The sequence below is a fragment of the Oncorhynchus nerka genome, linkage group LG5, assembly GCF_034236695.1.
Source record: "Oncorhynchus nerka isolate Pitt River linkage group LG5, Oner_Uvic_2.0, whole genome shotgun sequence".
Taxonomy (NCBI): Eukaryota; Metazoa; Chordata; class Actinopteri; order Salmoniformes; family Salmonidae; genus Oncorhynchus; species Oncorhynchus nerka.
In genome coordinates this window covers 20,757,930-20,772,967 of record NC_088400.1, presented here as the reverse complement: position 1 = coordinate 20,772,967, position 15,038 = coordinate 20,757,930, and the positions used below count along the sequence as shown (strand labels likewise).

Genomic DNA, 15,038 nt, shown 5'->3' with positions numbered 1-15,038 from the left:
CATTTTAATGTCACTATACATTTGAGTGATGGCATTGTAAATATTACATTCTGTTTCTTTCCCAAAGGTATTGTGGTGCAGTGGTAAAGAAAGTATTAGACTTCAACAATTCATTGACATATATACAGAATATAATCATTAATCCAAATGTGCAATGTGGTACAGTCCCTCCTTTTCCTTATGAAGTGATGCATAATTTAAAGTTTATTTTGTTAATGTCTAGACAGTGAGCAGAATTTTCTATTTTATAACAATGACCGCTATTTTGTAAGCTCCAGTAAGCCAATGAAGTAACCTTCATATCTGAATAACATCGATCCAGCTGTCATTAACGTATTACCCACTGTCATGTCACATGACCTAGAGTTTAACCTTCATTTTAAGCCTTTTCCACAAATGAGAATTACACCAACTATGAAAGCAATTGTCTGAGGATGGTGTTGGACAATGATGCTGGACCATCTGACCCAAAAAGGAAAAGGGGACAGTTTGATGAAAAAGCTTTAAATAAAGGTTCAAATCCAGAACTTGTGACATGATTGTCCAAAACACAGGGCTCTACATGAATGCTATGCTGTCCATCCTAATGAACTATCTTAGCTAAAACTGTATAAAGCTGCTGCCCCCCCCCCCCCAGGCTTTTTATGTTGTAGATCAATAAAATGACTAATTCTAAGATGTATGGTTTCTTGATTTGTCTTTCTCCCAAACATTACCCACTTCCTGTGGTAAGCGATCACTCTCCCCCTCCCCCAGTCCCTCAGCCTGTAAGCTTTATCCATCTCTCTCTATCTGCATGTATAAACCATAGCCCTGGCCCTCTCCGTCCTGTCTCAACTCTCTGTGAGTATACCTGTCATAACTGTCAAATCCAACCTGTTGGCCCAGTGCAGGTTTGCTGATCAGACACTGGCCTGCTTTCCCATTGGTGCTCCTGTCCTAATAGGATCCCAGGGACTATGATTGGGGGATTACCATAACCATACTGTACCCTCGACATTGGCCAGTCCGTGTTCTCCACCATGGGCACAGCGGGAATTTAGGGGTGCACCTTGACCACACCAGAGGGGTCCCATCCTAAACAAACTGGGGTTGTCATTGTCAGCAATTGTGTGAAACGAAGGGTCACTGTTGTGGTGCAACCATAACCTGATGATTTAGAGGATCATAGTTGCTGTCAAAAGAGGACGTGAATTATCAATTATCTATTAGATTCATTATTTTCTTGGCCTTCAGTTTTTGTCTCACTAATTTATTTGGATTACTTCAAGAGATGTTTTATATTTTCCTTTCTACGTGAAAGCTTTGGATTATCGTCCCAACCTGAACCTGTCCTTCACCATCAGACGGATCTTCCTTCTTATTTCAACCCACAGGAACAACTTACAAGAGATCAACCTAATAATAACTTACCAACGCACCCTGGAAAGGCCAAGCCGTACCTGTCTGTCTAATACAACAACCTTTGCATAACCTACTCCTATGAATCGCAGTAGTCCACCTTTTTCCTCCAGAACTTTCCTTCTTTGAACCTACCGATATTCTTTCCCCCATCCTTCACCGTTATCTCTCTCTACTTGATTATCCCAACATCTCCTCCCTCCGTCCTCTTCTTTTTCTCTCTCTCTCGTCCTTTGTCTCTGTTGGTTGTTGCCATGGCACTGCTGAAGCTGCAGTTCCCCCTGCAGAGGCGTGTGCGTCTGGCCCAGGGTCTGTGGCTGCTGTCCTGGCTGGCCGTGCTGGCTGGGGCCTTCACCTTCTCCCTGGGAGTGTACCTCAAGACTGAGCTGCTCCGCAGGGCAGAGGTACTGGCGAACACTATAACACACACACAAACCTTATGTATTTCACACGACACACACGTTTCTGGCACTTGGAAATCACACAGCACACACAACTGTCCGTCTGTCTGTGTCACTACTGTTCCTGTCGTCTGTCCTGGCTGGTTCAATTAAACACGCTGCTGTGTTTTCCATGTGTCTCTCAGTGTGGCGTCTGTTTCACACACCTTCACCTATCAAAGCTTTATTCATACAGCACAGAACAACATTGGGCTGGCATGATGCAGTTGGCTTGAATCTGGCCAAGCTTTGTGTGTGGCTGTGTGTATGTGGGGGTAGAGGAGCTTATTGGTGTGTGGCTGTGTATATGTGGGGGGTAGAGGTACTTATTGGTGTGTGTATGTGGGGGGTAGAGGTGCTTATAGGTGTGTGGCTGTATGTATGTGGGGGTAGAGGTGCTTATAGATGTGTGGCTGTGTGTATGTGGGGTATAGAGGTGCTTATTGGTGTGTGGCTGTGTGTATGTGGGGGGTAGAGGTGCTTATTGGTGTGTGGCTGTCGTCTGTATGTATGTGGGGGTAGAGATGCTTATTGGTGTGTGTCTGTGGGGGTAGAGGTGCTTATTGGTGTGTGGCTGTCGTCTGTATGTATGTGGGGGGTAGAGGAGTTTATAGGTGTGTGGCTGTGTATATGTGGGGTTAGAGATGCTTATTGGTGTGTGGCTGTATGTATGTGGTGGGTAGAGGGGCTTATAGGTGTGTGGCTGTATGTATATGTGGGGGTAGAGGTGCTTATAGGTGTGTGGTTGTGTATATGTGGGAGGTAGAGGTGCTTATAGGTGTGTGGCTGTATGTATGTGGTGGGTAGAGGGGCTTATAGGTGTGTGTCTGTATGTATATGTGGGGGTAGAGGTGCTTATAGGTGTGTGGCTGTGTGTATGTGGGGGGTAGAGGTGCTTATAGGTGTGTGGCTGTGTGTATGTGGGGGTAGAGGTGCTTATAGGTGTGTGGCTGTATGTATGTGGGGGTAGAGGTGCTTATAGGTGTGTGGCTGTATGTATGTGGGGGTAGAGGTGCTTATAGGTGTGTGGCTGTGTGTATGTGGGGGTAGAGGTGCTTATAGGTGTGTGGCTGTATGTATGTGGGGGTAGAGGAGTTTATAGGTGTGTGGCTGTATGTATGTGGGGGTAGAGGTGCTTATAGGTGTGTGGCTGTATGTATGTGGGGGTAGAGGTGCTTATAGGTGTGTGGCTGTATGTATGTGGGGGTAGAGGTGCTTATAGGTGTGTGGCTGTATGTATCAAATAAAATAAAATAAAATGTATTTATATAGCCCTTCGTACATCAGCTGATATCTCAAAGTGCTGTACAGAAACCCAGCCTAAAACCCCAAACAGCAAGCAATGCAGGTGTAAAAGCACGGTGGCTAGGAAAAACTCCCTAGAAAGGCCAAAACCTAGGAAGAAACCTAGAGAGGAACCAGGCTATGTGGGGTGGCCAGTCCTCTTCTGGCTGTGCCGGGTGGAGATATATGTGGGGGTAGAGGGGCTTATAGGTGTGTGGCTGTATGTATGTGGGGGGTAGAGGGGCTTATAGGTGTGTGTCTGTATGTATATGTGGGGGTAGAGGTGCTTATAGGTGTGTGGCTGTATGTATGTGGTGGGTAGAGGTGCTTATAGGTGTGTGTCTGTATGTATGTGGTGGGTAGAGGGGCTTATAGGTGTGTGTCTGTATGTATGTGGTGGGTAGAGGGGCTTATAGGTGTGTGTCTGTATGTATATGTGGGGGTAGAGGTGCTTATAGGTGTGTGGCTGTATGTATGTGGTGGGTAGAGGTGCTTATAGGTGTGTGGCTGTATGTATGTGGGGGTAGAGGTGCTTATAGGTGTGTGGCTGTATGTATGTGGGGGGTAGAGGTGCTTATAGGTGTGTGGCTGTATGTATATGTGGGGGGTAGAGGTGCTTATAGGTGTGTGGCTGTATGCATGTGGGGGTAGAGGAGTTTATAGGTGTGTGGCTGTGTATATGTGGGGGTAGAGGTGCTTATAGGTGTGTGGCTGTATGTATATGTGGGGGTAGAGGTGCTTATAGGTGTGTGGCTGTGTGTATGTGGGGGGGTAGAGATGCTTATTGGTGTGTGGCTGTGTGTATGTGGGGGTAGAGGTGCTTATAGGTGTGTGGCTGTGTGTATGTGGGGGTAGAGATGCTTATTGGTGTGTGGCTGTGTGTATGTGGGGGGGTAGAGGTGCTTATAGGTGTGTGGCTGTGTGTATGTGGGGTGTAGAGGTGCTTATAGGTGTGTGGCTGTATGTATATGTGGGGGTAGAGGTGCTTATAGGTGTGTGGCTGTATGTATGTGGTGGGTAGAGGTGCTTATAGGTGTGTGTCTGTATGTATGTGGTGGGTAGAGGGGCTTATAGGTGTGTGTCTGTATGTATGTGGTGGGTAGAGGGGCTTATAGGTGTGTGTCTGTATGTATATGTGGGGGTAGAGGTGCTTATAGGTGTGTGGCTGTATGTATGTGGTGGGTAGAGGTGCTTATAGGTGTGTGGCTGTATGTATGTGGGGGGTAGAGGTGCTTATAGGTGTGTGGCTGTATGTATGTGGGGGGTAGAGGTGCTTATAGGTGTGTGGCTGTATGTATATGTGGGGGTAGAGGTGCTTATAGGTGTGTGGCTGTATGCATGTGGGGGGTAGAGGAGTTTATAGGTGTGTGGCTGTGTATATGTGGGGGTAGAGGTGCTTATAGGTGTGTGGCTGTATGTATATGTGGGGGTAGAGGTGCTTATAGGTGTGTGGCTGTGTGTATGTGGGGGTAGAGATGCTTATTGGTGTGTGGCTGTGTGTATGTGGGGGTAGAGGTGCTTATAGGTGTGTGGCTGTGTGTATGTGGGGGGTAGAGATGCTTATAGGTGTGTGGCTGTGTGTATGTGGGGGGTAGAGGTGCTTATAGGTGTGTGGCTGTGTGTATGTGGGGTGTAGAGGTGCTTATTGGTGTGTGTGTATGTGGGGGTAGAGGTGCTTATAGGTGTGTATGTGGGGGGTAGAGGTGCTTATAGGTGTGTGTATGTGGGGGTAGAGGTGCTTATAGATGTGTGGCTGTGTGTATGTGGGGTGTAGAGGTGCTTATTAGGTGTGTGGCTGTGTGTATGTGGGGGTAGAGGTGCTTATAGGTGTGTGGCTGTCGTCTGTATGTATGTGGGGGTAGAGATGCTTATTGGTGTGTGTCTGTGGGGGTAGAGGTGCTTATTGGTGTGTGGTGTCTGTATGTATGTGGGGGGTAGAGATGCTTATTGGTGTGTGTCTGTGGGGGTAGAGGTGCTTATTGGTGTGTGGCTGTCGTCTGTATGTATGTGGGGGTAGAGGAGTTTATAGGTGTGTGGCTGTGTATATGTGGGGGGTAGAGATGCTTATTGGTGTGTGGCTGTATGTATGTGGTGGGTAGAGGTGCTTATAGGTGTGTGGCTGTATGTATATGTGGGGGTAGAGGTGCTTATAGGTGTGTGGCTGTGTGTATGTGGGGGTAGAGGTGCTTATAGGTGTGTGGCTGTGTGTATGTGGGGGGTAGAGGTGCTTATAGGTGTGTGGCTGTATGTATGTGGGGGTAGAGGTGCTTATAGGTGTGTGGCTGTGTGTATGTGGGGGTAGAGGTGCTTATAGGTGTGTGGCTGTATGTATGTGGGGGTAGAGGTGCTTATAGGTGTGTGGCTGTATGTATGTGGGGGGTAGAGGTGCTTATAGGTGTGTGGCTGTATGTATGTGGGGGTAGAGGTGCTTATAGGTGTGTGGCTGTATGTATCAAATAAAATAAAATAAAATGTATTTATAGGTACATCAGCTGATATCTCAAAGGTACAGAAACCCAGCCTAAAACCCCAAACAGCAAGCAATGCAGGTGTAAAAGCTGGCTAGGAAAAACTATAGAAAGGCCAAAACCTAGGAAGAAACCTAGAGAGGAACCAGGCTATATGGGGTGTCCTCTTGTGGCTGTGCCGGTGGAGATATATGTGGGGGTAGAGGGGCTTATAGGTGTGTGGCTGTATGTATGTGGGGGTAGAGGGGCTTATAGGTGTGTGTCTGTATGTATATGTGGGGGTAGAGGTGCTTATAGGTGTGTGGCTGTATGTATGTGGTGGGTAGAGGTGCTTATAGGTGTGTGTCTGTATGTATGTGGGGGTAGAGGTGCTTATAGGTGTGTGGCTGTATGTATGTGGTGGGTAGAGGTGCTTATAGGTGTGTGGCTGTATGTATGTGGGGGGTAGAGGTGCTTATAGGTGTGTGGCTGTATGTATGTGGGGGGTAGAGGTGCTTATAGGTGTGTGGCTGTGTGTATGTGGGGGTAGAGGTGCTTATTGGTGTGTGTATGTGGGGGGGGTAGAGGTGCTTATAGGTGTGTGGCTGTGTGTATGGGGGGTAGAGGTGCTTATAGGTGTGTGGCTGTATGTATATGTGGGGGTAGAGGTGCTTATAGGTGTGTGGCTGTGTGTATGTGGGGGTAGAGGTGCTTATAGGTGTGTGGCTGTCGTCTGTATGTATGTGGGGGTAGAGGTGCTTATAGGTGTGTGGCTGTGTGTATGTGGGGGGTAGAGGTGCTTATAGGTGTGTGGCTGTCGTCTGTATGTATGTGGGGGGTAGCGGTGCTTATAGGTGTGTGGCTGTATGTATGTGGGGGTAGAGGTGCTTATAGGTGTGTGGCTGTATGTATGTGGGGGTAGAGGTGCTTATAGGTGTGTGGCTGTGTGTATGTGGGGGTAGATGTGCTTATAGATGTGTGGCTGTGTGTATGTGGGGGGTAGAGGTGCTTATAGGTGTGTGGCTGTGTGTATGTGGGGGTAGATGTGCTTATAGGTGTGTGGCTGTGTGTATGTGGGGGTAGAGGTGCTTATAGGTGTGTGGCTGTGTGTATGTGGGGGTAGAGGTGCTTATAGGTGTGTGGCTGTGTGTATGTGGGGGTAGATGTGCTTATAGGTGTGTGGCTATGTGTATGTGGGGGGTAGAGGTGTTTATAGGTGTGTGGCTGTGTGTATGTGGGGGTAGAGGTGTTTATAGGTGTGTGGCTGTATGTATGTGGGGGGTAGAGGAGTTTATAGGTGTGTGGCTGTATGTATGTGGGGGGTAGAGGAGTTTATAGGTGTGTGGCTATGTATATGTGGGGGTAGAGGAGTTTATAGGTGTGTGGCTGTGTATATGTGGGGGGTAGAGGAGTTTATAGGTGTGTGGCTGTGTATATGTGGGGGGTAGAGGTGCTTATAGGTGTGTGGCTGTATGTATGTGGGGGTAGAGGAGTTTATAGGTGTGTGGCTGTGTATATGTGGGGTAGAGGTGCTTATAGGTGTGTGGCTGTATGTATGTGGTGGGTAGAGGGGCTTATAGGTGTGTGTCTATATGTATGTGTGGGGTAGAGGTGCTTATAGGTGTGTGGCTGTATGTATGTGGTGGGTAGAGGTGCTTATAGGTGTGTGGCTGTATGTATGTGGGGGGGGTAGAGGTGCTTATAGGTAGGTGTGTGGCTGTGTGTATGTGGGGGGGTAGAGGTGCTTATAGTGTCTATGTGGGGGTAGAGGTGCTTATAGGTGTGTGGCTGTGTGTATGTGGGGGGTAGAGGTGCTTATAGGTGTGTGGCTGTGTGTATGTGGGGGGTAGAGGTGCTTATAGGTGTGTGGCTGTATGTATATGTGGGGGTAGAGGTGCTTATAGGTGTGTGGCTGTGTGTATGTGGGGGGTAGAGGTGCTTATAGGTGTGTGGCTGTCTGTATGTATGTGGGGGGTAGAGGTGCTTATAGGTGTGTGGCTGTGTGTATGTGGGGGTAGAGGTGCTTATAGGTGTGTGGCTGGTCTGTATGTATGTGGGGGTAGAGGTGCTTATAGGTGTGTGGCTGTATGTATGTGGGGGGTAGAGGTGCTTATAGATGTGTGGCTGTGTGTATGTGGGGGTAGAGGTGCTTATAGGTGTGTGGCTGTGTGTATGTGGGGGTAGAGGTGCTTATAGGTGTGTGGCTGTGTGTATGTGGGGGTAGATGTGCTTATAGGTGTGTGGCTATGTGTATGTGGGGGGTAGAGGTGCTTATAGGTGTGTGGCTGTGTGTATGTGGGGGTAGAGGTGCTTATAGGTGTGTGGCTGTGTATATGTGGGGGGTAGAGGAGTTTATAGGTGTGTGGCTGTATGTATGTGGGGGGTAGAGGAGTTTATAGGTGTGTGGCTGTGTATATGTGGGGGTAGAGGAGCTTATAGGTGTGTGGCTGTATGTATGTGGGGGTAGAGGAGTTTATAGGTGTGTGGCTATGTGTATGTGGGGGTAGAGGAGTTTATAGGTGTGTGGCTGTGTATATGTGGGGGGGTAGAGGAGTTTATAGGTGTGTGGCTGTGTATATGTGGGGGTAGAGGTGCTTATAGGTGTGTGGCTGTATGTATGTGGGGGTAGAGGAGTTTATAGGTGTGTGGCTGTGTATATGTGGGGTAGAGGAGCTTATAGGTGTGTGGCTGTATGTATGTGGTGGGTAGAGGGGCTTATAGGTGTGTGTCTATATGTATATGTGGGGGTAGAGGTGCTTATAGGTGTGTGGCTGTATGTATGTGGTGGGTAGAGGTGCTTATAGGTGTGTGGCTGTATGTATGTGGGGGGTAGAGGTGCTTATAGGTGTGTGGCTGTATGTATATGTGGGGGTAGAGGTGCTTATAGGTGTGTGGCTGTGTGTATGTGGGGGTAGAGGTGCTTATTGGTGTGTCTATGTGGGGGGTAGAGGTGCTTATAGGTGTGTGGCTGTGTGTATGTGGGGGGTAGAGGTGCTTATAGGTGTGTGGCTGTGTGTATGTGGGGGTAGAGGTGCTTATAGGTGTGTGGCTGTATGTATATGTGGGGGTAGAGGTGCTTATAGGTGTGTGGCTGTGTGTATGTGGGGGGTAGAGGTGCTTATAGGTGTGTGGCTGTCGTCTGTATGTATGTGGGGGGTAGAGGTGCTTATAGGTGTGTGGCTGTGTGTATGTGGGGGGGTAGAGGTGCTTATAGGTGTGTGGCTGTCTGTATGTATGTGGGGGGTAGAGGTGCTTATAGGTGTGTGGCTGTATGTATGTGGGGGTAGAGGTGCTTATAGATGTGTGGCTGTGTGTATGTGGGGGTAGAGGTGCTTATAGGTGTGTGGCTGTGTGTATGTGGGGGTAGAGGTGCTTATAGGTGTGTGGCTGTGTGTATGTGGGGGGTAGATGTGCTTATAGGTGTGTGGCTATGTGTATGTGGGGGTAGAGGTGCTTATAGGTGTGTGGCTGTGTGTATGTGGGGGTAGAGGTGCTTATAGGTGTGTGGCTGTGTATATGTGGGGGGGGTAGAGGTGTTTATAGGTGTGTGGCTGTATGTATGTGGGGGTAGAGGAGTTTATAGGTGTGTGGCTGTGTATATGTGGGGGTAGGAGCTTATAGGTGTGTGGCTGTGTGTATGTGGGGGTAGAGGTGCTTATAGGTGTGTGGCTGTATGTATGTGGGGGTAGAGGAGTTTATAGGTGTGTGGCTGTGTATATGTGGGGGTAGAGGGGCTTATAGATGTGTGGCTGTATGTATGTGGGGGTAGAGGTGCTTATAGATGTGTGGCTGTATGTATGTGGGGGTAGAGGTGCTTATAGGTGTGTGGCTGTGTGTATGTGGGGGTAGAGGAGTTTATAGGTGTGTGGCTATGTGTATGTGGGGGTAGAGGAGTTTATAGGTGTGTGGCTGTGTATATGTGGGGGTAGAGGAGCTTATAGGTGTGTGGCTGTATGTATGTGGGGGTGGAGGAGTTTATAGGTGTGTGGCTGTGTATATGTGGGGGTAGAGGTGCTTATAGGTGTGTGGCTGTGTGTATGTGGGGGTAGAGGTGCTTATAGGTGTGTGGCTGTATGTATGTGGGGGTAGAGGAGTTTATAGGTGTGTGGCTGTGTATATGTGGGGGTAGAGGGGCTTATAGATGTGTGGCTGTATGTATGTGGGGGTAGAGGTGCTTATAGATGTGTGGCTGTATGTATGTGGGGGTAGAGGTGCTTATAGGTGTGTGGCTGTGTGTATGTGGGGGTAGAGGAGTTTATAGGTGTGTGGCTGTATGTATGTGGGGGTAGAGGGGCTTATAGGTGTGTGGCTGTGTGTATGTGGGGGGTAGAGGTGCTTATAGATGTGTGGCTGTATGTATGTGGGGGTAGAGAGGGCTTATAGGTGTGTGGCTGTGTGTATGTGGGGGTAGAGGGGCTTATAGGTGTGTGGCTGTATGTATGTGGGGGTAGAGGTGCTTATAGGTGTGTGGCTGTATGTATGTGGGGGGTAGAGGGGCTTATAGGTGTGTGGCTGTATGTATGTGGGGGTAGAGGTGCTTATAGGTGTGTGGCTGTATGTATGTGGGGGTAGAGGGGCTTATAGGTGTGTGGCTGTATGTATGTGGGGGGTAGAGGGGCTTATAGGTGTGTGGCTGTGTGTATGTGGGGGTAGAGGTTTATAGGTGTGTGGCTGTATGTATGTGGGGGTAGAGGAGTTTATAGGTGTGTGGCTGTGTATATGTGGGGGTAGAGGGGCTTATAGATGTGTGGCTGTATGTATGTGGGGGGTAGAGGTGCTTATAGATGTGTGGCTGTATGTATGTGGGGGGGTAGAGGTGCTTATAGGTGTGTGGCTGTGTGTATGTGGGGGTAGAGGAGTTTATAGGTGTGTGGCTGTATGTATGTGGGGGTAGAGGGGCTTATAGGTGTGTGGCTGTGTGTATGTGGGGGTAGAGGTGCTTATAGATGTGTGGCTGTATGTATGTGGGGGGTAGAGGGGCTTATAGGTGTGTGGCTGTGTGTATGTGGGGGTAGAGGGCTTATAGGTGTGTGGCTGTATGTATGTGGGGGGTAGAGGTGCTTATAGGTGTGTGGCTGTATGTATGTGGGGGTAGAGGGGCTTATAGGTGTGTGGCTGTATGTATGTGGGGGTAGAGGTGCTTATAGGTGTGTGGCTGTATGTATGTGGGGGGTAGAGGGGCTTATAGGTGTGTGGCTGTATGTATGTGGGGGGTAGAGGGGCTTATAGGTGTGTGGCTGTGTGTATGTGGGGGGTAGAGGGGCTTATAGGTGTGTGGCTGTATGTATGTGGCTGTGTTCATCACTCATGCTATGTATGGATTATATGAATGGAGGGAGGCGGAGGGGTCGCTCGAAGATTCACACTGACATATTGGAGGCCGTAACGCATCATCCAGATATGTAGGGTTTGCTGGTATATCTCCAATGAACCATTGATTAAGGGTGACCTCAATCTGGGGCCTATCAAAAAGGAAAGTGTTTCCCAGTGCATCCTCCTAGCTTCAATACTCAAGGATTTTCTATATGCAATGACCTGGATTTGACAAGTTGTTACACGTAACATGAATGTTACTGAAAAATAACAAGAACGTCAACATTCCTAAACTCAATAACACCAATACAACAGAAAATAACTGACAAAGGAAGTAGTTGATTGCACTTTACATACAGTGGATATAGTGGAGCAATGGAAGTAGTTATGTAGGGTGCTGACTACCATTACTCATATTGCCTTACATGAACGTACATAAATTGAATCATCATCATGGAATGGAACATTCCAGAACAAATACTCTGATGCTTAGCGCTGTAATGTAACATATATAGATCATTTCGATGTAGTTTTATTACTGTGTTATAACTGGTATAGTAATGTGACCCTAGATTTGACCTTTGACCCTCCAGGTGATGGATAACACAGAGATCCACGTGGTGCCCAACATTTTGATGCTGGTGGGCTTGATAACCATCGGGATCAACCTGTTTGCTGGGCGGGTGTGTCAGGACTCCCTGGACTCTGCCCGATTCCCTCCCTGGAAGCCCTTCCTGCTGCCCTGGTATGGCCTGGCCTGGATGGTGTGTGTCTGGTTGCTGTCTGCTGTGGTGCTCAGCTATGCCCTGCAGGGACACCTCGAGGAGTCCCTCAAGGTAAGAGCCTCTGGGCTGGGATGAAGAAGAATGAGACAGTGAATGCAACTGAATAACACTTAGACCCCATCTCAAGTAGTCTTTCTGTGATTCCCCGCATCCTATCTCCTCGCCTGCGTCACATCTGTATTGGAGGACAAGCCCCCCCAGATCTTCTTCTCCAATGTGTTTTGAGAAGAAGGCGAGGATATAGGAACTGAGGAATCCAGGAAAGATTAATTGAGAACAAGCCTTGGCTCCCATGAGTACTTCCTGATCTATTTTATGACATAATCTCTGTCCAATCCCAGGTGGGCCTGAGGAACGGTATCCGGTTCTACCGGGACACGGATGTCCCGGGCCGCTGCTTCCAGAAGGAGACCATCGACAGGCTGCAAATGGAACTGCGTTGCTGCGGCAACACCAACTACAGGGACTGGTTCGAGGTGCAGTGGATCAGCAACAGATACCTGGACTTCACCTCTAAAGAAGTCAAAGAGTGAGAGAGGGGGATGGAGGGGGGAGGAGGAGAGGGAGTGAGAGAGAGGGGGATGGAGGGGGAGGAGGAGAGGGAGTGAGAGAGGGGGGATGGAGGGGGAGGATGAGAGGGAGTGAGAGAGAGAGGGGGATGGAGGGGGGAGGAGGAGAGGGAGTGAGAGAGAGGGGGTGGAGAGGAGAAGTGAAGTTTTGCCCACAAACCACCATTCTCTGACTTGTCTGAGGTGATGATGACTCACATGAGATTTCTATACATCATGTCTCATAAATGTGTCATCCATCATTAAAGCCAGTGTCATTTATGTAAGGTAACATTTTACAATGGAAACACTCAATCAAACCGTTAACCTCTCTCCTCTCCAGTCGTGTGCGTAGCAACGTGGACGGTCGTTACCTGATGGATGGAGTCCCGTTCAGCTGCTGTAACCCCGGCTCCCCTCGGCCCTGTCTCCAGAACCACCTGACTGACAACACTGCCCACTACAACTATGAGCACCAGAGTGAGGAGCTGAACCTGTACAACCGCGGCTGCAGACAGGCGCTGGTCGACTACTACATGGGCCTCATGAACACCATCGGCCCCGGGATACTGTCGGTCATCTCCTTGCAGGTATACACATGCACAAGCACAGACAAAATATGAACATTGACTCTTGCCCTGTAGTGTGGTGATGGTAGTTTTCAGTGGTGATTTTGTTACCATCAACCTCTTGCCCCTGTGATAAGGTGGCTTTAGATATACATTTTGTAACCATGGCTTTGACCCCCTGTGACATCATCTCCACAGATGTCAGTGTTGGTGAGTCTGCGGTACCTGCAGACGTCTCTAGATGGCGTGGACCCGGAGAACCCCGAAGCTGACAGTGAGGGCTACATCCTGGCAAAGGGGGTGAAAGAAACCATGATGGACGTCAAGAACACCATGTTCACACTGCTCCAGTTTGGACAGGTAGTGTACTACAGTACCCACAATGCTATGTGAAACATACCAGGGGTGTGTTTAGGGATGTGGAACGCTCTAAACGTTTCAGATAGGAGAATGAATAGAGCTGACCTTTTTAAAACGCAAATACACTACAAATGTGCATTTCCTACTGTGCTAGACAATTCTCAGCAACAAAAGCGTTATTCAAATGAAGATCCTACATCTGTATATGTTCAACACAAAACATGTATATTTTAACCGTCTGTAACAACACATCCTCCTGATCAGACCCTGGTTTAGCATGATGTACCACAGTACCCACAATGCCTTGTGTAATACATTTGAAGATAACCTAATGGTGTCCCGTCTCTTTATCAAAACAGGTGGAAGCAGGTGATGAGGCAGAAGCAGGGGCGGACGGCGAGAAGGCAGACACGTCCAGCTAGATGAAATATAATATTTAACCATATATGGGTTTGAGACAGGGAGGGAGGCATCTTAGTTCTGTGACCTCATGGTGGTCTAGCCTGTGACCAGGCTAATGGTGGGCTAGCTAGAGCTCTGTGTTGGCTTTGACACATGCATTGAACTTTTTGTCTTGATTTATACTGCAACAATGTACGAGCACTAAAATACATAAGGAATCTTATCTTATCATGCTCTGCACAGACAAGACAAGATCTAACAATGCAGAGGGTTTTTAACCTGACAAAATTTGGAATGATAATCTTTGAGTCAAGAACAAAACATGAAAGTCAAGAAGACACTGGAAGGCACCGAAGAACACACACATTCACAAAATAATTCACACACACATTTGATAAATACTCAAAAAGAATACTCACATACTGGTACAGGAGTAAATGAAAACACACACACTTTGAAGTACACTAATGTTCTGATGATCTTCGATTCAGATCTGACTAAATCTAAAGCACACAGTTAACGTAATAACACAAACACTCACCGTGTGAAGAAGGCCTATAATACAAACACTCACCGTGTGAAGAAGGCCTATAATACAAACACTCACCGTGTGAAGAAGGCCTATAATACAAACACTCACCGTGTGAAGAAGGCCTACAGTCAATTGAATACTGAAATGGCTATAGAGTTTGTTAACGCACTGCTAAGTAGCGTGTCAAGATGATGTGAAGTTGGCATCAGGCATTTAATATATTAAAGTTAGTTGCTTTTAATGGATTTGCGGAGTTGAGTCCTTTTGTACTAGATAGACATACAACTGAGTTGGGTTATTTCAGTTCACCCAGAGGTATAGGAGGATGTGTGTGTAATGACAACGTGATGCTAGTGATACTGTAGGTCTGACAATATGGAGCGGAGTGACTGTACAATGTAATCTGGGCTGCTAGGTATACTCTGACACATCTCATAACACCTTCGTAATCCAAACATAGCTAATCCTTAGGCTACTGTTACAGCAGTTCTCTGCACAGCAACAGGAACACTGAGAGAGATGGAGTAAAAACATACCTTAACAATGGACAGGGTTTGGAGAAAGGTCACGTCGAAGTGTGATCATGTAAAAAGTTGTAATTGACATTTTTCATTATGTTTTGACCAACAACAACACATGTTGAGCGCATTATTAACGCACATATAGCCAACATATTTGTAACATTTTATTTGCTGTTTATTTGGTTCCTTTGTCAAATGGTTCATACACTGTGTTTTACGACAATGTTTACATGTCATCCTTTGATAAGTAGAACGTTCATAGATAGTAGCCTACCGACTTTTCCACCAGATTTCCACCAGGGTTCGCCATTTCATTACACCTGAAAGTGCATCGAACCCCCATCCTATTGAATTGACCATTTCGAGGCCTACTACTGTACCCGAAATTGGTTACAGTATATCTTGATCAATCTTGATGTATAGGCTACAAGCAGCT

At 47.7% G+C, this 15,038-nt stretch overlaps 1 protein-coding gene across 1 annotated transcript; it reads left to right on the top strand.

Moving 5' to 3' along the window:
* The first annotated feature begins 977 nt into the window (after positions 1 to 977).
* Positions 978 to 14,326, top strand: LOC115129133 (RDS/peripherin-like protein xRDS35). Its single transcript, XM_065018439.1, has 6 exons — positions 978 to 1,805; positions 11,479 to 11,721; positions 12,012 to 12,199; positions 12,562 to 12,808; positions 12,986 to 13,147; positions 13,507 to 14,326. The coding sequence occupies exons 1-6, from the start codon at positions 1,656 to 1,658 to the stop codon at positions 13,567 to 13,569; spliced, it is 1,053 nt and encodes a 350-aa protein (XP_064874511.1). The 5' UTR covers positions 978 to 1,655; the 3' UTR covers positions 13,570 to 14,326.
* The last annotated feature ends 712 nt before the right edge of the window (positions 14,327 to 15,038 follow it).

What these genes read in the sequence shown, in the direction of transcription:
- LOC115129133 (XM_065018439.1), top strand. Translation starts at nt 1,656, where the DNA reads ATGGCACTGCTGAAGCTGCAGTTCCCCCTGCAGAGGCGTGTGCGTCTG. An exon ending in AGCTGCTCCGCAGGGCAGAG is followed by an intron (nt 1,806 to 11,478) that starts GTACTGGCGAAC and finishes TTGACCCTCCAG; the next exon opens with GTGATGGATAACACAGAGAT. An exon ending in TGTCGGTCATCTCCTTGCAG is followed by an intron (nt 12,809 to 12,985) that starts GTATACACATGC and finishes TCATCTCCACAG; the next exon opens with ATGTCAGTGTTGGTGAGTCT.